Source organism: Lipophrys pholis (assembly GCF_963383615.2).
Source record: "Lipophrys pholis genome assembly, chromosome: 7".
Lineage (NCBI taxonomy): Eukaryota > Metazoa > Chordata > Actinopteri > Blenniiformes > Blenniidae > Lipophrys > Lipophrys pholis.
This window is the reverse complement of record NC_137638.1, coordinates 8,305,787-8,328,852: the sequence shown is the minus strand read 5'-3', so window position 1 is coordinate 8,328,852 and position 23,066 is coordinate 8,305,787. Positions and strand designations below refer to the sequence as shown.

The following is a 23,066-nucleotide window of genomic DNA, read 5'->3' as shown; positions in this document are numbered from 1 at the left end:
AATTTGCGATGCGTTTTGGTTGTCTGTTCACACGACAATGGTGCTCAGAGCCACCAAAAAAAAGCAACTTTTTGAAAACCTTTCGAAAACGCTGCTACTTCAGTGTCTTGACTCCCAGTCCATATTCTCCTGGACCTTGGTGGTTTTATATTTGAGATTCACTCAGAATAGAAATTCAACTTCGCCATTGTTAAAGTTTAGAGCACATTGTTATGGGCGCATGTGTGTGGCTTTGTAAAAAAAAAAAAAACAGCACCCACTAGTGGCACAGCATAAAAACTACATAATTTTTTGTTGTTTCTGTGTGACAGACATAATTTTCAAAATGTTTCTAAAACAGAAAAGGCAAAAATTATAAGTTTTCTCTTGAAATGTTGTCGTGTAAATGGGGCCTGACTATCACACTTTGGGGTGAAAAGCAACAACCCCCCCCCCCCCCCCCCCCAAAAAAAACACAGTATACTTACAGGAATTCCTGGAGAACCAGCTTCACCCCTGAGTCCATTTACTCCAATTTGACCCTGAAAAAAATTTCATTTTCTGCAATTTAACAAGTTGCATTCACACTCTATTCTGAAATGTGTGTTTGTGTGTCTTTCTTACGATGTATCCAGGGTCGCCAGGCTCCCCTCGCGCTCCTCTGTCTCCAGGACGACCCTGGTATCACCCACAAACATGATTTAACAAACAACTCCAACATCACCAAGGAAACAAACAGGAAACACTGTAAGAAAAACTCACTCTGTCACCTTGGGGACCTGGAGGACCTTCCACTTTGCTGTCGTCCCCCTGTTCCCCCTAAACAGGCAAAATAGCCCCAATCAATATAGTTTCACTCTGATCCAATGGTGTGTGCAAAATCAATGCATGTTTTGTGTGAGGCACACGGCCCACTCCCTTTATCCAGATGGAAAATGATTATATGCGCGATTAGCCACAATGATCCATTTCCCGTAAACAGAACTGGTCTGTGTGAGTTCCTTTTATCTTTATGGGATTCATTAGACAATATCTATAGATGTACAAGGTAATTTTAACGGCTATTTGTTCCACGTGTGTGAAATTCAATTAAAATAATGGAATTTGCCACTGCATGGATGAAGGGTGTAAAATTTGTTACACAATCATGACTGTGTTACAGATCTGTGTTTATTGAGAAGCATCCACTGAAACATGTTGCAGATAGTCATATTCTGCAGTGACCTCATGTAATATTGATTTAATTACAGACTAAAGATAATGGTGAGAGGGGAAAACATCAGATCGCCACATCCAGATGGCTTCTGTACTGAGAAAATAAAAATAAAAAGCAAATTAGCGTGTGACTAAACTATAAACCGACGTGTCGCATGGTGCACTGACGACTGTCAGATAAACACTTAGAATAGGTGGTTAATATCTGGACTATTAAGAGCAGTGGAGTCCAGGTGCCGGGCTCATTATATACATCCGACTGCGATGAAGTTAATCAGTTGTGGGTGAGTTCACATCATTGTCAATTTAGTGACGACTTTGGGGATATCGCAAGGACAACAAGGCAGACAAAGGAGGTGTTAATTAGGGGCCTAATGGAAGTCTCAGAGCATCAAAGAGATTGACCATGCACTCAAAGGCAATGTGCTACATGACAGGTTTACAATATTAGGGGAGCATTACGGCTCCTCAGAGCTGATTAGACACAGTCAGACTTAGCAGGCGGTTACGAGAGTGCCGCGTACCTTTTCGCCTTTCAGTCCCGGAGGCCCGAGCAGACCTGACCGTCCCACGTGACCCTGTGCAAAGACAAAGACTGAATGATGCTCATGCGCCACTTTACTTGTGCGTTTGTAACATAAGGACGCAGATGAGTTCAGCCAAAACCTCGAATGTGAACAGTGTCATCAATCATCGCTTTTTCTTCTTCTTCAGAAGAGAATGGGATTTTTGAATTCATCCATCAAGCTTTGGATATTATTAAACCGTAGCTTGAAATCTATGAGGACTGATATCACACCTGCCAACCTCACCTGAAACCTAATATGAGCATGCACAGATTCAAATCAGTTATTTTCATCTCTTTTGTACATTTCAAATAAAAAAAAGGTTTTTCTCCATATTTCCACTTCCAAATGTAATTTGGTTTTTGCTCATTTCAACTCATATACACCCATGGTCACTTTTTGCTATTCAATTCTGGTTTCTGCTTCGTGAGTCCTTGCTTGGCCTCCATCATAACAAAGCCTGTCTTTATAATGTGATGATAACAACTTGACTGATATCGCACCTTCACAGACACATTTTACAAAGTGCTTTGACATGTAAAGCGTCAAAATGCGGCAGCGGCCACCAGAGACTGGAAGAACCAACGCTACAAAAAGCAAACAGAATTTAAAGCTGTAGACATAATTTATAGCTTAAAACACAAATAGCAGTGATGTTCACAGAAAGAAAGAGGAAGACTGTTTTTCTGTACTAAATACAAAACACTAAAAATAAAAAAACTACTGTAAAAACGTAAATTAATGATGCAAACATCTACCGGCCTAGACTTATCTGCTTCCTCCCCTCCCTCCCTCCCTTCTTACCTACCAACCCACTCATCCCTCCATCTATCCATACAAACACAAATTTGGACCTTGCGATCATCTCCAAAATGATCAGTTTAAGACTGTGATATTCTTGATAAATTCCCACCAACACGTCCAACCAACTCCACATTTCTTTGTTTGTCGGGGCTCAGCGCTCCATCCAATCACCCCATGTTGACCGCAACCAAATAAACAGGTGATTCTGCTTCCAGCGGATTGTTTTCATGTAAACCGGGCCTATGCATGCAAAACCTTCATTTGAATACTCCTGATGTCACTCGTGGATTTCTTTTTTCTCTCAGTAAATCTATTTAAAAGGTGCACAACGTGAAAAATGTACACGTGTGAACATGCAATTTAGCAGGCTTCAGGCAGGATCTTAATGAATCAGATCCTCTCTCTCTTGTATTGTACATTACAACACTAATTTACAAGAGGACCATTTGAACCTTCTTCTACCTATCTTTTGCGAGGATTCATTAAAAATCAAAAGCGGGTTGTTGCTCATGTTAAAAACAAAGGAAATGAATTTCACACCTCATAAATTGTCAAGAAACCCGAACAAGGCAGAGAGATAAAAGTGAGAGACGACGGTGAAGAGAAAGAAACAGACGGAGGCGGAGATAAAAAAATAAAAAAATAAAAAGCCGATATGGAAGATCATACAGAAAAAGCTCATTTTTCTGGTGTTAACGATGTGCCTGTTTCTTTTTGCCTGTTTTAATCAAGCACTGATTGCTGCTTCAAAAAGAAATCTGCCCTGATGTCGACATGTAAAGTCCTAAACCTTTTACTTTAAAGGCTCTCACATTTTTATTGACCTCATGTTTTGACTTTTTTAAATTGACAACAGACTAAAGACAGGACTTTTGTTTGGCTTTAAAGGGCCGATGGGTCCTTTCTTCTTCATAATACCCTGTAATTAAATATCAGAACAAAAGAGAAGCTCACCTCGTAACCTGAAACGCCTACATCTCCTGGTTGGCCCATTTCCCCTGGAGCACCCTGGGAACGTATACATAAATGTGTTTAGCCTACACACTGCAATTAACAGCTTATAAATGCTGTAAGCTGTCTATGTTGAACTCACCATTGGCCCCATGGTTCCTCTTGCACCCTTCTGGCCAACAAATCCTGGCTCTCCCTGCTCCCCGACCGACCCTGTCTGACCCAGGTGACCTTGGTGACCTTTGCTCCCCTGGAGAAAGGCTTTGACTGAGTGGGTATGCACGGGGCGCACAAACCTCGCAGCGGCAGTTGGACAATGCAAACATTCGCAGCTAAAACTCTCTTTGACAAGCACCTTCAGCGTGGAGCATATGGAGGCTACCGACCCCGCCGTTTGTTTACCACTGCCTCAGAGAGCAATTCAAGTCCTGGTACAAGAGAGCAAACTGACAGAAAACCGAGAATGAAGGGTGTATTTAGCTCCGAGCAAGCGAGCGGACAAACCTTCTCTCCCAGCTTTCCTCGCTCCCCGATCTTGCCAGGTTTCCCCTCCTGACCCTGGTAACAGAAAATCGAACACAGCTGTAAGTGGTCGGAGAGTGCCATGTATACCAGGACTGAATGAAACTGGCTGCTCAAACACTCACCCTCACCCCGACCAGTCCGGGAGGCCCGGGCACTCCTTCATTTCCTTTCAAGCCAATTTCACCTCTGTCTCCTTGTGCACCCTCCAAACCAGCGTCCCCCTTTTCACCCTGGGATAAGTTTACCAGCAAAGGTTAAATGCAGCAAAAATACAATCATGGCTATTTTCAGCTAGAATTGCGGTTGTCAACATGAGTGTATTAATGGAATATATAGAAATGTAAGTGCTATAAACACAATATTTGTAATATGTGAAATATTATATATGAAACAAACATTTCTGAAAGCTTACATTTGTCTATGTCACTGACATCCTGCCGATTAGTTTTGGCCCTCTGCCATAAGTTTGACAACCCTGGCCTATTAAACTCATTTTACCCAATCTGAGGAGTTTGATTCATTGGGATGTTGTGATCTATAAGGAGCTATTGGTGGTCTTCCCAATAATTCAATAATATACAAATGCAGTTTGCAAGGGTACGACAGATGCGTCTTATGTGAGGTTGTGAGGGATACATCTGGCAAGTTGGACATTTTGTTGACTTGGAAATACAGGAGAGATTTGTGGGATGGATGTGTTCGGAAATTGAAACAGATTTGTTGTGCTGTGACTCATATCACCGCTAATAATTGAAGCTTTTGGTAACTTGCAACTAAATAAACAAACCCAGATGCTGGACAGAGGACAGACTGGACACTGTAGTAACACGTCACCGCCAATCAAAATAAATAGAATCTGCCATCTGAGTCTCATTTCAATGTGGACATGGTTTATTTTACCATCTCCAACTGGGTTGTAAATTATTCCAACAATGAACCGTGACAATGGGCTGATTTTATTTTAACAATAAAACAACGAATTCCTCCTACATCGTGCTCACAAATCTCTCAAAGTAGTTTCCTCTCCTGTATCACAGCACGCGTGTCTTAATGTGAAGCTGAACAGACTCTCAGGTGGACTCTCCTCTACATTTTACCACCTTCTGACAGCCAGAAGCAGTTTACAGCTCTGTCAGACAAGACTCTCTGCAGTCTGGCTGCGCTGAATAAAGACACTTCTTTTCTCTCTTTTTCTTTATCACGATACTTGCCAGACAGTGGAGCTCCTAAAATAGGGTCTGTTTTCACTGAGTGTCAACACGAGGCAGCTCTGACTGTGCAAAGGCCAAAATCTCTCAAACAATACCCGACATCCATCCAATTACGATAAGCTGGGACGGAATGGCGGCGGGGAGGTCATCGGGTTCACGCACTCACAGCTTCGAAACAGAATTTATCGGCGGTGAGATTATTGACAGAAAACTGACAACCGGCCGAAGTCTTAATAAGCCACTGTTTGGCCACTGGGAGCTATAATGAAAAGCAGCAACTTTATAACATATTGTGAGTTTCAGGTCACAACTTTGGTGAAAAGTACAAACATAGGCTTAGACTACATTTTTCAAGTATTCACACTTGAGGAGAACACCTTTCTGGAGAAATAAACTGTACTTTGGTCTCATTAAACATATTTCACAGTTCCAGATGGAATTGAGAACATAAGGACCTTTTTACAGTATTTAACAACAGGCATTATGCAGCTGTTGCAGATGTCAACGAGCCGTTAAAAGGGATTCCAAATAGAACAATTCGCCTCTAACCTCCTTACATGATTTTTTAATTTAACTTCAATAACTTGTTGTTATAAGTTAACTTGTGGCGGAGCATTTCGACATTGATGTATTGGTATTTGTATGTTCCCAGTATTTCAAATATTTCTGGTACAATACTTCATATCATTAAATGTCAGTGACAAGGCTCATCTCACCAATAGGACAAATACATAATGATAGAGGTAAAGATATTCAAGAAAACATGTCTATTTCACGAGTTGTAAACCTTTAAAAGGGCAGACCGCGCAATTAGACATTTTACATTTATAGAGGAAATTATTTTGGATAACAAAGATGAACGAGAAAAGGGTACAAACAAAAGCAATAGATTTTTCGGGCTGCGGAGTCTTACAGCCGAGGATCCGAATACTTCTTGCCTTTCTCGGTCATTGTGTGTTCCTTATTTTCATACTTGCCTTGGCTCCATCGGGTCCACTGGGTCCAGCGTCTCCGTCCATGCCGGGCTCACCCTGCCAGGCGCATCGTTAAAAAAAACAAAAAAAAAAACCACAATGGTGGCATTTGTTTCAGTGTGACAATGACAGCAATCCCAGATGTGATCCAACATTGGCTGAGGTGCATTTCTGGGCTCTTAGGTTTACTTCATATTTCAGGACATTTGCTCAATTCTTTTTTTTTTTGTGGGTTATTTCATTCCAGGGCACTTCACAACATCAAAGACAGGAAAAGTGTTACTCACTCTCTGGCCAATCAAACCTTGCTCCCCAATGCTGCCAAGAAGACCAACTGCACCCTGTCGAGGAGAAAACCCATTTTTAAGTCACTGTTGATGTGTGTTTTAAAGCATATTCTCTGGTTAGAAAAGGCAATTTTTTCTCCTGCGACCTACTATAGAGATTTTGACCTGAAAACCAGAATATGAAAATGAACATTATGCCCCAAACTTTTGACACTGGTACAGAAGCTCTCGTTACTGTTACACACTTAAAAAAAAAAAAAAAAAAAAAAAAGTTTAAACTCTCCATATAAGTGCTTCCTATCATCTTTAGTAAGGGAGTTCCGATAGGCTGTTGTAGAAACATTGAGCGAAGTGTACAGCTTCAGTCTTCATCATGGTTGCAGTTCAGGCATACTGTAGCTCGCATGCAAACGTGTGAGAGGGAGTTTTATTGTTGACCGATCACAGAAAATACAAAACAGTCAGCTAAACTCACTGAGTACTAAATTGATTTTTATAGGCTTAAAAGTGAATAGTTACAGTTGTGCTCATAAGTTTACATACCCCGGGAGAATTTATGATTTCTTGGCCATTCTTCAGAAAATATGAATGATAACACAAAAACCTTTCTTCCACACATGGTTGATGGTTGGGTGAAGCTATTTATTGGCAAACAACTGTGTTTACTCTTTTTAAATCAAAATGACAAAAGAAAGTATCCAAATGACCCGGATCAAAAGTTTACATACCCCAGTTGTTAATACCATGCATTGCCCCCTTTATCATCAATGACAGCTTCAAGTCTTTAGTGGTAGTTGTGGATAAGGTTCTTTAGTTTCTCAGATGGCAAAGCTGCCCATTCTTCTTGGCAAAAAGCCTCCAGTTCCTGTAAGTTCTTGGACTGTCTTGCATGAACTGCATGTTTGAGATCTCCCCAGAGTGGCTCAATGATATTGAGATGGCCACTCCAGAACCTTCCCTTTGTTCTGCTGTAGCCAATGACAGGTCGACTTGGCCTTGTGTTTTGGATCATTGTCATGTTGGAACCCCCATAAACGTCCCATGTGCAGCTTCCAGGCAGATGAGTGCAAAGTTTCCTCCAGTATTTTCTGATAACATGCTGCAATGATCTTGCCATAACTTTTGGACAAGTTCCATGTGCCTCTGTAGCTCACAGATCCCAAAACATCAGTGATGCAACTCCGTGTTTCACAGTAGGAATGGTGTTCCTTTCATCATAGGCCGTGTTGACTCCTCTCCAAATGTAATGTTTATGGTTGTGGCCAAAAAGTTCAGTTTTGGTCTCATCACTCCAAATGACTTTGTTCCAGAAGTGTTGAGGCTTGTCTCTGTGCTGTTTGGCGTAATGGAAGCGGGATACTTTGTGACATTTGCGCAGAAATGGCTTTCTTCTGGCGACTCGACCATGCAGCCCATTTTTCTTCAACTGCCTCCTTATTGTGCATCTTGAAACAGCCACACCACGATGTTCCAGAGAGTCCTGGATTTCAGCTGAAGTTATTTATAGATATTTCTTTGCATCTCGAACAATTTTCCTGGCAGTTGTGGCTGAAATCTTTGCTGGTCTACCTGACCATGGTTTGGTTTCAACAAATTTTCTACTTCTTAATCAGCGTTTGAACACTGCTGATTGGCATTCTCAATTCTTTGGATATCTTTTTATACCCCTGTCCTGTTTTATGCAGTTCCATTACCTTTTCTCGCAGATCCTTTGACAATTATTTTGCTTTCCCCATGACTCAGAATCCAGAAACGTCTGTGCAGCACTGGATGAAAGATGAATGGTCTGTCAGAAGCCCAGAAACTCACTGACCTTTTATACACACACACTAATTACAAACAAAAAGGTCAAAGGTGAGGGTGGGAACCTTGATTAGCCATTCAAACCTGTTTGTGTCAACTTTTGTGCATGTTATCAGGTCAAAGTCACTGGGGTATGTAAACTTTTGATCCGGGTCATTTGGATACTTTCTTTTGTCATTTTGATTTAAAAAGAGTAAACACCATTGTTTGCCAATAAATAGCTTCACCCAACAATTAACCATGAGTGGAAGAAAGATTTTTGTGTTATCATTCATATTTTCTGAAGAATGGCCAAGAAATCATAAATTCTCCCGGGGTATGTAAACTTATGAGCACAACTGTATTCCAGTGAAGATTTTTTTTATAGGAAATACAGCTTAAGTGCTGGTAAAAGTCTTTGGATCTCAGAACTGAGCTGCAGTTGCTCTGTAACCCTTGATAGAAAACACATAAAAACATCAAGATAATGTCCCGTCACCTTCTCTCCAGGTTCACCAGGCAGCCCAGTCTCGCCGATCTTTCCCGGTGGGCCCTGTCCCAAGCAGTTGACAGCCTTTATTATTCTGCACCAAAGTAAAAGTCAGTGAGAGATCGTATGCCGGCTGTGCCATCAACTCACCCCTGGCCCCATCTCCCCCAGCGGCCCCATCGTTCCCGGTGGTCCCGCCAGACCCTGTGGTAACAGAGTGGCATCAATAAAAAGGTTAAGAGAACTCTCTAATCTCAGACAAACACATTTGAAGGTGACAGTAAAAGGTGAGTAATGTGAAAAGAAATAAGAACGTGGCACAAAGTGAGGATTTGAGGAGGTAAATTAATCTGGGGGGGATAAGAGCCCTGCAAACACTGAGCCAAAGCCTCTGAAAGTGATGAAAACTGGTCTGCTGTTACAGACATATATTCAGGCTACAATAAAGCTGGCCCTACAGGAAGGCAGCAGTGGAAATTAAATTGTGTCTGACTCACCACTTCACTACTTGTGTCGGTGGGACTTGTGCACAGTGAGAGAAAGAAGATTATACTGTTCAGGGATTTTCACCCTGAATTTGGCTTTCACACAGGAACTCAATAAAGCGGCGCCATAAAAAAAAAAAAAAACAACAAAAAGAATTACATTTATATATGCAAGGTCAAGCAGAATGCCACCGTGTTGTTGCCTGGGAGTCATAGGATATTGTAAATGAGATATGTTATCCCTATATTGGTGCTTTCGTCCATTTGTCAACCTTTTAAAGCTCTTAATTGGGTCATTCAAACTGAGTACAGTCAAATAACAACTAAAAGGGTGAAATGTCCATGCACAACAGTTTTCACATAAAATATAAACAATATTTTTAACCAAATATGCAACCCACTTACGAAGCAAAGCTATAAAGGTCATTAATGTGAATCCACTTCACAAGCTTTGATCATTATCTGTTTTGTAGTATTAATAAAATAACTACGGTTTTTCCAGAACCCCACAGTTGAATATAACTATGATTTTTAAAATTGGCACAAGTATACATATATTATTTAAATGATCCAGTACCACCTGACCGCTGTGGGCCTGAATTACTGAGAACCAGCGGTAAATTTCATGCTCAAATTAGAGTGATCTGCAGGAAATGGTGTTATTTCTCCCCATGGAGTACTTGGGTGAAGTGCTGAGCCCCCCCAACAAGCACAAAACTAGATGTGATAACATGAAATTAGTGGAAGAAACATGACATGCAAATAAATCAGAATGTGACTACAAAAAGAGTCAAAGCTGCGTGAAAAAGAAGAGAAACAAAGGAGATTCTGAGAAAAATTGCAAGATTTCAGAACAGAAGCAGCACAACGTATTTCATAATGAGGTCATGTTGCTCCTATCACATGTTTATCCACTGCTTCATCTCCCGCCTCTACCTCACCTCACCCTCCCCAACTCAAACATGCTAGTGACTTGATGCAACTTGGTGTCCAAATTCGAAAAAAAGCAAACTCCTTGAACCTTAATTTCTTTTGATTCTTTAAAGTGGAACTGAACAATAGTTTGCAGAAAATGTCACGCAAAGAGATCTGCCACCAACCTGTTCACAAACCTTCACATACATTGTTTTAGCATAATAAATTGAATTCTATAGGACAGAGCAGCCTCCACCAGTAAAATGTAAAAGTTTAAACTGTTTACACTGCAACATTTTGAAAACAACGTCCATTTGCACGGAAATCGCAGAAACACTGAAAACAATGTAGTTTTCCTGATGGGCCACTAGGGGGTGCTGTTGGTTGTTTTTGTCATGAAACCACACAGCCATGCAGTAGAGAACAATACGATATGAACATTAACACTGGCGAGTACACAAACATTCCTACGGACAGACGACCAAGATGGATAGTGATTACGGCGACTCTCAATTATACAACTACCAAGTCATGACAGTCTGGGGGCCGCCATTATTGTCCATCTACTCGCACATGTGCAGAAGAACTATTTACTATGGCCATGGTGGGTATTTGCAATAGCGGCGTTTGCGTTTTACCAAGTTTCCAAAGAGATGGAGTCGGAGCGTTTTAAAAAAGTTGTGTTTTCAGTTGCTATGAGCAATGCAAAGGGTTGCCCAAAATGCTACAAAAAAAAAAAAAAACTCACTGGTTCTCCTAGAATTCCTTTGGCCCCTGGAGATCCTGATGGCCCCTGAACACCCTGAAAAAAATATTCATTTGTAAAACATGCACATATCCATAAAATCACCAAGATGAAACGCGACAACCCCCATATAAGAAACGGTGCCTCTCACTATTGTTTGTCAGAATGTGTCCACTATGAACATCAAGGCTGACCTAAAGGAGAGCGCTGTTAGCTCCAATCACTTACTGAAAATCCCTTGGGCCCCTCTTCACCTGGCTCACCAAGCTTGCCCTGCAGAAAAAAAAAGCAGAAAAACTGAACAGAGAAAAACATGAATGCTAATCTTAATGGGGCTAAGCAGCAATCTGACACTAAAACGCTTACGCACAGTGTGTTTTAGAAACTTACACATGAATTAGCATTAACCTATAGAGATGGGACATCAGAATGAATTGTGATTAATCAATCACAGAAAAAAAATGACTTAAAATGTGTTTTTAATGCAGCCATCTATCTAAACTGAATTAAAAATACTGAGATGAAATCAAAATGCGATTATTTGTGAGGAAACAATCACAAATCTATAGATAGTCTGAATGTTTTAATAGAATTCCCAATGAATATCTAACCTCACTACCCTCAGGCCAATAGTTGGTGCTGTTTGTTTTTGGAATGAAACCACACACACAGATGTGCTCAGACAAGGGAACAAGTCCCAAGAGTATATGGACTGGAAGTCATGACACTCTGGAGGCCGCCATTGCTGTTATTGTTCAACTACTCGCGGTACGCAAACTATTTACGACGGCCATGGTGCACGTGTACAGTAGCAGTGATTCAGAAAAGTTGCAAAGAGTTCAGTTGAGGATGTTAAAATTGAAAATAGGTTGCCTTGGACTTTGACTTGATCTGATCACCGAAAAAAACATTCTGAATGTGGCTTGTAACCAGGTCTTGTGTTGTCTCGGCGTGCAATTGACTGAGAAATATACACACGAGAGCAAAAAAATCAAAAAAGCATTTCAACATTGTAATATGCAATCGAATTCAGGAAGGATCTGACAAAAGATGAGAGAAAAATGGTTTCTATCTCAAGCTGATGTTACTCTGAGCCCCGTTATGCCTAAAAGACATCTCATTTGATTGCAATGAACGCCATCCCACAGTGCACTGCATGATGTCTTAATTGACAGCATGAACACACTTACGCACTCAAAATAACAGGTGTAAGTGTGGAAGCGTGCAATTTGGGATGCAGCGTCTGTCTCTTCCCTCCCATCTGTTTTCTATTTCAGTCATCGGCTTCCTTGTATTCACCTTTCTCTCCTCAAATTCAATCAGTCACCAAACCCAGAGGCAGAGCACAAAACATTGCAAATGTTGCAGTCAGAGAAAATATGGAAAGTATGAAGCAAGTTCATGCTGGTTAACCAGAAACATTTTTAAAGAACTCTTTTGCACACGGCGACCCTCATGCTAATTTTAATATTGTTCAGCACGGATTAAATTAGGCACAATGAGGATGTTATAACCTGACCCACCAAAAAGTGATTGTTAGATATAATGTAAAATAGATGAAAAGCTAAACCACCCAGACAGCATCATTGTAATCTAACAAGGAGACGTTATTATGTACACTATATACATTATACACAACTTACACTTGTACAGAAGCTGTCTATGCGTTCTTTTGAGAATGTAATTCAAAGTGAGCGAGGAGTGTTTCTTTATTATGCCCCCCTCCTCGGCGAGATGAGGATGCTCAAAATACCAGAAACACCTTTCAGTATAATGCATTCCAGCTCAATGTGACTGAAAGATCTCTCGTCATCCATCCTCTATGCCCGCATCGTCAACTCGTGGTGTTCAACATGAAGTTAATTTCATTGAAAACCTCCAGTGCAAAATACAGTGAAATGTCCAAAAATCTTCATTTATAGCAGTTGCATTATGCATGTTTTTACAAAATCACCCGGACAGAGGACATTGAGGGGAATTCGAGTATGATAGCAATGATCTCAGGGTGTTATGTTGTGCCCTTAAGACATTTCTTAATAGAATCAATGTTTTCTTTGAATTTTTTAGCACTTGCTTGGTGGTTTTTTTGGGCCGGTTTTGACTCCCCATGGTTTATCCCATCCAAGCCCCCACAGGGTGAAAAGTAGGAACTTTTCACATATATCCAGAACCACCCATCAGGTCAGCGTCATCAAGCATAAAATGAAAACCTCTCAGCAGCTGCTTTCTAAACTGGACAGCATTACTTTTATAACAGCAGCCTTTTTTCTTTTTTCTTCTATAATTATAATATACTTAATAGAGTGGCTGATGACGGTATGTAATACCAAGTGCATACACAGACCTTAAACGCAATATTTTCATCCTTGATACAAATTCTGCAACCTGGAGTGGCTTTTAAAGGCCAAACACATCACAAGTAACATTGGGAAAGTTTCCAAAGTTAATGATGTCATTACACTTTGAAGTTGAAAGTTGTATTGTTGTTTATTTATTTATTTATTTATTTTTCTCACCGTCTCTCCAGGGAGGCCCAATTTTCCTGGTGGACCATCGGGACCCTGCGAAGGAGAAACAAAACGTTGGCAGAATTTTCTCAGATGGGCCAGAGTTAAACTCCTCCTGGCTGCCAGCGCCACTGATATTTTAAAACTCTTTGATTCGAGTTGTTGTGGTTACATTTTTTTTTTTTCAAATTAATAAGCGTGTCCTCTAAAGATTCCTCAGATGTTAAAAGAAGTAGATGATAATTGCACTCTGCAGAACAAAGCTGCTTGTAAAACGTCTCGTGTTTTGTTAGCTGCCCGAGAAACTCATTCAACCCATTTTGTTTATCTTAGTTTTCCATCGGGACATATGCAATGTGTTTAATTAGAAATCTTAAAAATAATATGATCCATGCTTTAAATTATCTTTCTAAATCATATTTACCTTAACTCCGAGTGACCCCTTCTCCCCCGGTCTTCCATCAGGACCCCTTGGACCCTAAAAAAAAAACCCAAAAGAAAAGCTGTCATTGATAAACAGCTTCAGAAAGCTTGGCTCTCAACAGACCTGAGGCGCGTGTATTTCAGCATATGAAGTCAATGATTTGAGGCACTTAATCTCCATTTTTGTCATCTTCGCTTAGCCCAGCCTGAGAGGGGCTGCTTTGCTTTCTTCTTCTTTTTTTTTTTTTTTAAATGCACGATTATTCAGCCCACAGCAAAGGGACAACATCAAAGATCGTGGCTATTTAGCGAATACTTGGCATCTGACGGGCTTGGCTCTGCAGCGCTCCTGATCCACACTGTGTGGACTTTATCCCCAATTGTCCAGCATCGCACACAACCGCACAGCTGGCACACTGGGCTTATTGTAAAGACGACTTGTGGAAAAGGTCAATCGTAGCTGTGATTCATGGCTGCCATTAGAGCTGCTCCACTGTCAGAAAACAGTGAAGGACCGGCCCTGTTTCTGCTGCTTGTTCCTACATAAAGCGATTGAACTGGAGTGGTAGCTCCTGCTATGACATTTCCATTGTTGCTTGGACACGGTGAAAGACAGAGGCCATGATTATGAGAGGAAGTATTGTACTAGTTCAATCGCAATGTTTCATTTTTTTCTGTTTTCATAAAAGGAAACAAAATGCCTCTATGCACTTAAGAGAGAATTTTTTTTTTTTTTTTTATAGTGCAAACATTTACCAGTCATCCTTTCCTTCATTTTCTTAGTTGTATTTTACATCCACTCAGCTTGAATACGCACGTTAGCTCAACGCTGAGCCACTTCTACGTCGCTATAAGTGCACCAATTTTCCGGCTTTTTGCTGGATAGTGTGGATGGCGCATCGGAGAGGAAATCATGGTTATGACCTGCTTGCAAACTGCAGAAATGTGCCGTGTTGAGACTGAACAGTTTCAAATCACAAGAGTGAGGCTGGTAAAAGCATGAAAGATCCAGACGTTAAACTGAACTGAACCACACAGAAGACTGTCGATGACGACTGATATGGAGCTTTTAGGAGGTAAAATCTTCAGGAAAAGTAGATGGAAATGGTGTTTTATGTCAAATTTTTCAAAGCTTACCGATACATTTTTTTCTTTTGTGAAGATGCTGAAAGTTCAAAACAGCTGCATGATTTGAGTTGAGTGGATAAGTCACACTCGATAGCCATATATCAGTTTGAACCAGACACGATCACTAAAGGCATGGCAAATGTGTTCCTAGACACAAGACAATTCACAATGCTTTACAAGGAAATACGTCTTGCACAGTGTTTAACAAAGATTTCAGAGACTTACACTCCTGCCTTTGGGTCCTCTGATTCCAACGGATCCCTGTGAACCAGGGGGCCCCTGCATGTGAATAAGAAAATGACTTTTTGAGTGAGACTGCACCAAGATGTGGCAAAGATGTGAGTATGAGGATAAGTACAGAATCAATATAATTAAAACTTGCATAAAGTAGAGTGGGAGTACCTCTATTCCTGCTAATAATTTCACCAGTCAATCATATAAAGGCTGATTTAAATGCCTTTTCTCAGGTTAAATGGGTGAAAAATAGCATCAGTTGGGATGGTTGCAGCCAGAAAATGTTTTACTTTAGAGCCGGAATAGCATGCAAACATTAGTATTTGACTTCATATCAAACAAGTCTCATTGTTGGAACTGGTAATTAGTTTTCTTTCCATATAACTTACTGGGATCCCTTGCTCTCCAGGTGGTCCCGCCTCTCCAGGGATTCCAGTATGACCCTGAAGAAGCAGATGATTTAATGAAGACATTGTTAGCTCTGACTGTTTCTCACAGCACAAAACCTCAGTTTTTTTTAATGATCTGCCTGTATACTGAATAATGCATAAAAATCCGTCTCCAAGCATGTTGCATGTGGAAAATGGAACGCCCCGTGGAGATGGGCTCCAGACTTACTCCTTACCATCGGCCCCGGTTCACCTGGAGGCCCCGGGACGCCCATTGTTCCTCGATCCCCCTGAAGAACCACAAGCACCAAACAGTTACATTCAGAAGTGGAGATGATTTTCTATGATTTCCTACTATTTTGGTACCTATTATGTCTATTGGCTTTCAACAACTCTATTTTTTCGAGCTTGATAAAGCAGCCAAACTATTCCAACAGTTCAGGTTCTGTTTTTTTCTTATTTTTCTTTCACATCCTTGATGTTTTCAGAGGGTGACAGCTCTGAGATCGCAAAAGATGTCCCACACATTTACATATTGGTTTATTCAACATTGATGACGCTTTCTTCTCTCTTGGGGAATCATGAGTATTAATGCGGCATCATTCTATCAAAGACCATGGAATTTAAAGCTGTCTGTTCTTTAATGTCTTAATATAATGGCCATCCATCCATCTCTTATACTGCTTCATCCAACTTACAGTTGTGAGGGGGATAGGAATCATTTCTCTGGAGCATAACAGTGCAATGTTGTGCAGTCCAAAATTTCCAAAAGGATTCCAATGTTGATATTGTTCAGATACACAATGTTTTCTTCATTTGCCCTAATTCATAGTAAACAAGTGCCTTTCTAGAGAATTTAATCTGAATTGATTTATCTTTGTATAATTGAGATTTTACTTTTAATTCATTGATTTAGTCGCAGACTTTGTAGACAGACAATATTTGGTCCGATAAACATGAGTTGTAATTCTTCTTAGCTCAATTGTATGGTTTCAATGTTGTCCAGGAGATCACAACAATCCAGCACAAGTAGTTCAGCCTTTTTTTTTTTTTTTTACAGATTTCTCAAGATTCTCTACTTGCATGATGGGAGATAGGAGAGATCCAGAAAATTTACATTTGGATCACACACAGGCGTAGTTTTTACAAAAGAAAGGCCCAGTTGTTTCAGGTGGCATCGGAAAAGTGAAGCATTTATCTCCTATATTGAGTTCTTTGAACACCAATTTCCTCATGTGGAGTTCCTCCAGGCTCAATCCTGGGCCCACACTTCTTTTATATTCAAATGGTGCCACTGGCTCAGATGTTAGATAACAACAAAATTAAACTATCATAACTGTGCAGATGACACACAGTTACACCACTCTCTCACCAGGAGACTGTTATACTAGTACTGATTGAAAGTATTAAACAGGTTGAGCTTTAGATCTGCCAAAAGTTTCTTCAGCTTAACAACGCTAAGACGGAGGAAATTTAGAGCTCTTCTTTATTCTTTGAGGTTAGAAACTAGTGAAAAAGCCACAAATCTTGGTGTGATCATGGACTCGATCTTTAGTCTGACTCGTCATATTAAAACAATTACAAGGTCAGCTCACTATCATTTAGAGAAGTTAGTCCATGCTTCTGTCTTCACTTGATTTGATGAACATTGTCTTCACTGGTCTTCCTTAAAAAAAGAAATAAATCAGACAGCTGCAGCTGATTCCAAGCACTGCTGCTGGAGTTCTGACAAACACCAAGAAAGTGGACCACGTCAGTCCAGTTCTCAGGTCTTTCCACTGGCTTCCTGTCATACACAGAACAGATTTAAAAATGTCTTACTGGCCTACAAACCATCAGGACCTCGTGGGTCATCTGGATCAAACCTGCTTTCTGTTCCAGAGTTAAGAACCAAACATGCATATTTGGAATTAATATTTGGAACAAACTCACTGAAAACTGCAGAACAGCTCCAACTCTGAGTTCGTTTAAAACCAGGCTGTTGCACTGTGTCTTCAAATCGTGCACTTTTTAACTCTATCTCATATCTTTTCATTTAAAAAGCCTTTGTGTGTGTGTGTGTGTGTGTGTGTGTGTGTGTGTGTGTGTGTGTGTGTGTGCGTGCGTGCGTGTGTGTTTTATCTTTCCTCGTTTCTGTTCGCATTTCTAATTGCTCTTGTTCTTGTCAGCTTTACATGTTGTTCATGTGAAGCTCTTTAAATTGCATTGTTGCTTCTATGCTGGGCGAACACTACTCATGCTAATTTGGCTATATTACCGTTTTTAGTTTAGAATGTGGTTTTCGTTCTTCTCTGTTGTAACTATAACTGTAACGTTAAAGTCACCAGCAAGGTTCCTATCATGAGGATGGACAGATGGATGTACAGATCAATAAGTGGATGATAGATGGACAGACGGATAAATTCAGTTAAAATGTTTTCAAAACGTTGCAGCTTTCTGACAGAACCAGGGTTGTTAGTCTGTCGACTGACTACATGATTAATGGCATAATCCTTGCAGCATTAATCGGCAGCCCAGTCGGCAGAGGACTTTTCAAGCGGATAAAATAGCAAAACAGATTTTGATCGTGGCACAGGATGACAAAATGAGAGCACGCTAACCTTTTCTCCGGTGATACCCGTCTCTCCTCGAGGCCCGGCAAACCCAGGCAGTCCCTGAAGGAAGCAGAACAAGCTGTCTTATCTGTCTCTTACTTCATTTGGTGCAATAAACTTGTATCTCTCATAATAGGCTGCTCAGCAGCGAGACAAACACAGATGCACAGTGAGCATCGAACGGAAATCATCGGAAAAAGGAGGAGAAGTCTTTACCCTCTCGCCAAGCCTGCCGACCTCGCCAGTTATCCCGGTCTCGCCCTACAGCAAAGCAGCCAATTAGCATATCACAGAATCGTTCATGCCTTTCGTTTTTCTTTTTCTTTTTTTTTTTTTCAATTCTTCTGAAATGTGCTTGGAGACCAGTTCCCCTGTGGTAACGGAAAATTAACATCTAATTTACACACACTTGGATGATACATTATGATCAAAGAAAAGCAAGGCGAGGATGTCGAGTGAGGGATAACAGCGGTCGGGTGGCGAACGTGTGACTGTTGGGTCTGACCTTGAGTCCGTCTGGGCCTGTCAGTCCGGGGAATCCCTGCCTCCCAGGCCTGCCCTGAACAGAAAGCAGAGAATGACAGAGAGAGAGAAGTGTGCTGAAGCTCCCTCGCCATGACACACAACCAACTCCATCGCTCACGTACAGAGGTGGAGCCGACTGTCCCTCCAGACGCAAAACAAACCGACAAAAAAAACAAAAAACAAAAAAACAACAACATATCCCTTCAAGAAAGTTAATGATCCAAAAAATAAAAGATTGTTTGCAGCTTCAAAGGCTTCCCATTACTCGCAAAAGTCTGAGGGTCATTTGTGTTTGTTTGCAGTGATCACTTGTGGGTTACACTTCTGAGAGACGGCAGACCGAAGTCGACCGCGGCATAAAAATCCAGAGTTTCTTTGGAATTGTTTTCTCTATTGTTTTGCCTTGGATGACTCCGAGCACTGCTTGGGACTGAGACAGACACGACGTTTATTCATACTGCAGAACGTTTCAAAGTCATCCTGCTTTTATTTAAAAGTCCAATATTTGGCTCGTATTTCCTCTTTATCAACTGTGTCCAGATGCTATTGAGAACGAATCTATAAAAGTTGGATTTACTTCACAAAATACAAATGAGACTGCATTAAATTTATATGATAACTTTAATGGCACACTCACAGAAGGTATTACCGTGTGGACTGAAATCTCCACATTTTGGTTCAACATTTGTTCATGGATGTGTGTGTTCATGTCATAACAGAAGTTTGCTGACCACTCCGGTAATACCAGTCCAGAGCGTTCAGTTGGAAGTCCTTCAATTGAGCTGGAGAACAATGGTAAGATCAGTCAGCCAAAGGACTCACAGTCCATTACTGGTCACAGTTCTCTATGCCAAGCTACATTTAGGCACAAACACATTGTGTCCTTGAATGCTGTTAGCCTTGTGGTGGCGTGTGAGGACAAACAATGATGGGCTGCAGGGTTTTCACCAATCGACACTCACCTCGGGTCCAGAGAGTCCAGCAGGTCCAACTGGTCCCTCATCACCCTGACAAAACCCAAAGAGGCACTGGACGTTAAAGGAAAATCATTTTTTATTTACTTTGACCTCTTTAAAAAAAAAAAAAGAAATCCACCTGAAGACCCAGTGATCCTCTTGGACCTGGCAGACCTTGTGTCCCTTGCTTTCCCTGTGGATTAAACATAGATGATGAGATTTTCTTTTAATTCTCAGGGCAGACATGAGTTATTCTCACTCTACTGACTTTAGGTCCTTCGGGGCCGTTTTCTCCTGGTGGGCCGATGTCACCCGGGAAGCCCTGTGAAAAGGACAGGGCGTGAATCCTTGCTTGTGCACGACACAGTATTATAGTTTAATGATATAGGATTACACAAATACAGTGACAGATAAACATCAGTATTTATCAAATTGGTCATGAAAATAAGTCCCACCTCTGGACCAGGGGGGCCAGGTCGACCAGCAGGACCCTTTTCACCTGGCGTTCCCTATGAAATATATCAACACATACAGTAGATCAGAACACATTGGAAGAATCGAATGAAGTCAATAGTTACTGTCATCAACATAATCAAAAATATCAAACAACTGAACAAAAACAGTGATAATTCCTGTAGCAGTTGTGAAAATACATCTTTCAAGTACGTTTCAAAGTCCTTCCGGTGCAGTTTACTTGAAGCTTCAGCTCAGGAGCTCAAGACTTCTGACTGAGGGAAGCTTGTTGTATTGCAGACAGGATTGAAGTCTTGTAACGGACCAGACAAGCAGGACACTAAGATTTCTATGTGAGAGCGTCAAATCAGATCGGAGAGATTATGAGAAATTGAGGCCATTTTCGGTGACATGAGAGCCAACTTGAGGATTAGTCTTAAAGCTTTAAGAGCAGTGCATTATTCACTGCCCTGCACTTTGATGGGCTCTGTGTTTACAATGGACCAGAATACTCCATCATAGGAGAGTGTCTGAAGTTTAACTTATGAAAATGTTATGGTGGTGTAGTGGTTAGCCTTATTGCCTCACAGTCAGCTAAATTATTACTTGGAGTCCAACCCTGTACTGGAACTACTCCAGTGAGCTCCAGTCCGATGGTAATTAAATGTAATATCAATCATTTTGGAGAGGGCTTTCAGAAACTCTGAATGAGTAATTTCTCCATTTAACTCATTTACCTGCGGCTAACAGGATTTGGCATGTATATTGCTCATGACCAGAACTGCTAGACCACTTATAAAGTTAAAAAAACAAAAACAACAAGCAGAAAGCAGAGAAACGTACCACTATGGTTGTATAATCTCAAAGAGGATATTGAAAAATGAGCAACTGTAGTCATTATTTAAATGATAACTTTACTAGTTTCACCTCTCGGTACTCTAGTGTTTAAATCAAAGAGGGGAAATACCTGTGGTCCAGGTTTTCCAGCAGGACCTGGCAACCCAGGTGAGCCACGATTACCCTGCAACACAAATGTCAGCTCAGCATAAACAAACTTGCCCAGGGTAACATTTGAAACCTCTTTAAATGACTGCACACATCAACACACTGACGGTGGCAGAGAGGATTGCAAAGATTCATGGCCGATTATTTATGGATAATGTGCTGCACACACTAACACACACCTACCTTGTCCCCTTGGTATCCACACTCCCCCGACTCTCCTGTCAAGCCAACGTCCCCCTGAGTGAACACAGAGGCAGTAATTATGATCTGAATGTTGATTTGAGAAATGCTCAATTATTACCTCAACTAATCAAGTGATTTGAATCACAAATGGCATGCTTTGTAGGAGTCACAGACCACATTTTGTGACAGAAGGTCAGTAGTTTAAGAAAGTCATGTGCAGGTCACCTTATCACCTTTCAGTCCTGGTTCTCCTGGGTTTCCAGGTACTCCCTTAGAAGTGAGATAGAAGATAAAACCTGGTTAGTGATTTATACACTCTGTAGATGTATTAATGAAGTCCAATGACTTGGTCCTCTCCAGGTTGAAGAGCATCCAAAGTAAAAACTGGCAAATGACAAGTGCAAGTTGCGACGACTTGCTGTGGCAAACCTTTTTGAATGGGAGCAGGCAACTAGTCTTTAATAATTACTTTTAAATCAAGTTTAACTCAAATCGAGACACACTTTAGGAATTGTTGAAAACCCAACCGGTAGAGCTGCAGATGTTTCCATCTTTGGTGTGGATCAAAAAGAAGACACAGTTCAGGGGACCTGAGCTACATGACTGGTGTTTGGAGGGTCAGGGAGACGAAGTGGAGCAGCGCTTGTGAAAGATTTGGAAGCAAATCTTGGAAAAATAAAATTGATCCTGAAGTATACAGTGGATCAGCAAAAAGAGACCAGGACTGTAACGTCAGACTGAGCTAAGACACTCCTTGAGGACGTTCTGGCTAAAATCAATCAGGAAAGTCCTCAACTGTCTTCATTTGGACTGAATCAGTGTCTGAAAAGTTCATTTACCTTGTGTCCGTGAGGTCCTGGTAAACCCATAACGCCAACAGGGCCCATCTCTCCCTGCAAGCAACACCAATCCAAACACGTGTTTCTGAGTTAATATTTCTTTTTTTTTTAATTATATATATATAAAACTATACAAGTTCATTCTCAAATGGTCTTTTGCAGATTCTTAAAAAATGGATGACTTTGCTACTTCAAATTTGTCTTTCATATGCGGCAGTAAAAGGTATTGATGCTTTAAATTTATAAAATATGAAACGCAGATGTGACAGAATTGAAGAGTAAAGAATCTGTCTTCGGTTGTTTTCAATGAAGAAAGAAAGGACAAAGAAAAAGACTTTAAAGGATGCCGATAAAAAACAATCTGCCATCAGAGTGTGAAAACAGCACTCACAATAAGACCAGAGACTCCACATGGACCAGGAGCTCCCAGGTCACCCTAAGATTGGGAGGGGGGGGGGGGGGGGGGGGGGGGGTCAGAGGAAAACATGAGGGAGGGAGACACAGGTGTGTTAGACAAGCTCAGCATAATCTGTTTGTTTCTCCGTTGATGGCCTGAGCAATGTTTTCCTCCACTAAGTTGAGCAGAGGAGAGACGGATGACACACAGCCCAGTGCGGCCTTCCTGTCGCCTCCTCACTTTCTCTGTGAGTGAAAGGAGATGAATGCAGCCAAATGGAACATCCCACCGTCCCTATGGAGAGGAAATGAAGCCTGGAGGAGACTCTTGGAGGTCAGCCAATCACAGTCTCGCACTGACCCTGTCAATCACGAGGCGGAGAGGCTCGCAGAGAAAAGGAGAGGGAAGTGCTGACGCTGCCCTCGAATCAGTATGGATTATGATGGGTGAGTGAGTAACTGAACAACTACATGGATCTGCCTCACTGTCAGAATAAAAACTAAA

At 41.1% G+C, this 23,066-nt stretch overlaps 1 protein-coding gene across 1 annotated transcript in view; it reads right to left on the bottom strand.

Annotated features, from left to right (window-relative positions):
* The window catches only part of col27a1b (collagen, type XXVII, alpha 1b), an 80,082-nt gene that overhangs the window by 14,271 nt on the left and 42,745 nt on the right, over nt 1–23,066 (bottom strand). Inside the window, exons 14-44 of the mRNA XM_080467199.1 lie at nt 22,557–22,601; nt 22,166–22,219; nt 21,552–21,596; nt 21,327–21,380; nt 21,106–21,159; nt 20,141–20,194; nt 19,954–20,007; nt 19,825–19,878; nt 19,692–19,736; nt 18,710–18,763; nt 18,421–18,465; nt 18,211–18,264; nt 15,847–15,900; nt 15,611–15,664; nt 15,213–15,266; nt 13,861–13,914; nt 13,446–13,490; nt 11,158–11,202; nt 10,933–10,986; nt 8,935–8,988; nt 8,794–8,847; nt 6,513–6,566; nt 6,229–6,282; nt 4,163–4,270; nt 4,020–4,073; nt 3,658–3,765; nt 3,519–3,572; nt 1,719–1,772; nt 742–798; nt 604–657; nt 468–521 (exon numbers count right to left, since the gene is read on the bottom strand). Coding sequence (XP_080323325.1) covers nt 468–521; nt 604–657; nt 742–798; nt 1,719–1,772; nt 3,519–3,572; nt 3,658–3,765; nt 4,020–4,073; nt 4,163–4,270; nt 6,229–6,282; nt 6,513–6,566; nt 8,794–8,847; nt 8,935–8,988; nt 10,933–10,986; nt 11,158–11,202; nt 13,446–13,490; nt 13,861–13,914; nt 15,213–15,266; nt 15,611–15,664; nt 15,847–15,900; nt 18,211–18,264; nt 18,421–18,465; nt 18,710–18,763; nt 19,692–19,736; nt 19,825–19,878; nt 19,954–20,007; nt 20,141–20,194; nt 21,106–21,159; nt 21,327–21,380; nt 21,552–21,596; nt 22,166–22,219; nt 22,557–22,601 — 1,731 coding nt within the window. The remainder of the gene's footprint in view (nt 1–467; nt 522–603; nt 658–741; nt 799–1,718; nt 1,773–3,518; nt 3,573–3,657; nt 3,766–4,019; nt 4,074–4,162; nt 4,271–6,228; nt 6,283–6,512; nt 6,567–8,793; nt 8,848–8,934; nt 8,989–10,932; nt 10,987–11,157; nt 11,203–13,445; nt 13,491–13,860; nt 13,915–15,212; nt 15,267–15,610; nt 15,665–15,846; nt 15,901–18,210; nt 18,265–18,420; nt 18,466–18,709; nt 18,764–19,691; nt 19,737–19,824; nt 19,879–19,953; nt 20,008–20,140; nt 20,195–21,105; nt 21,160–21,326; nt 21,381–21,551; nt 21,597–22,165; nt 22,220–22,556; nt 22,602–23,066) is intronic.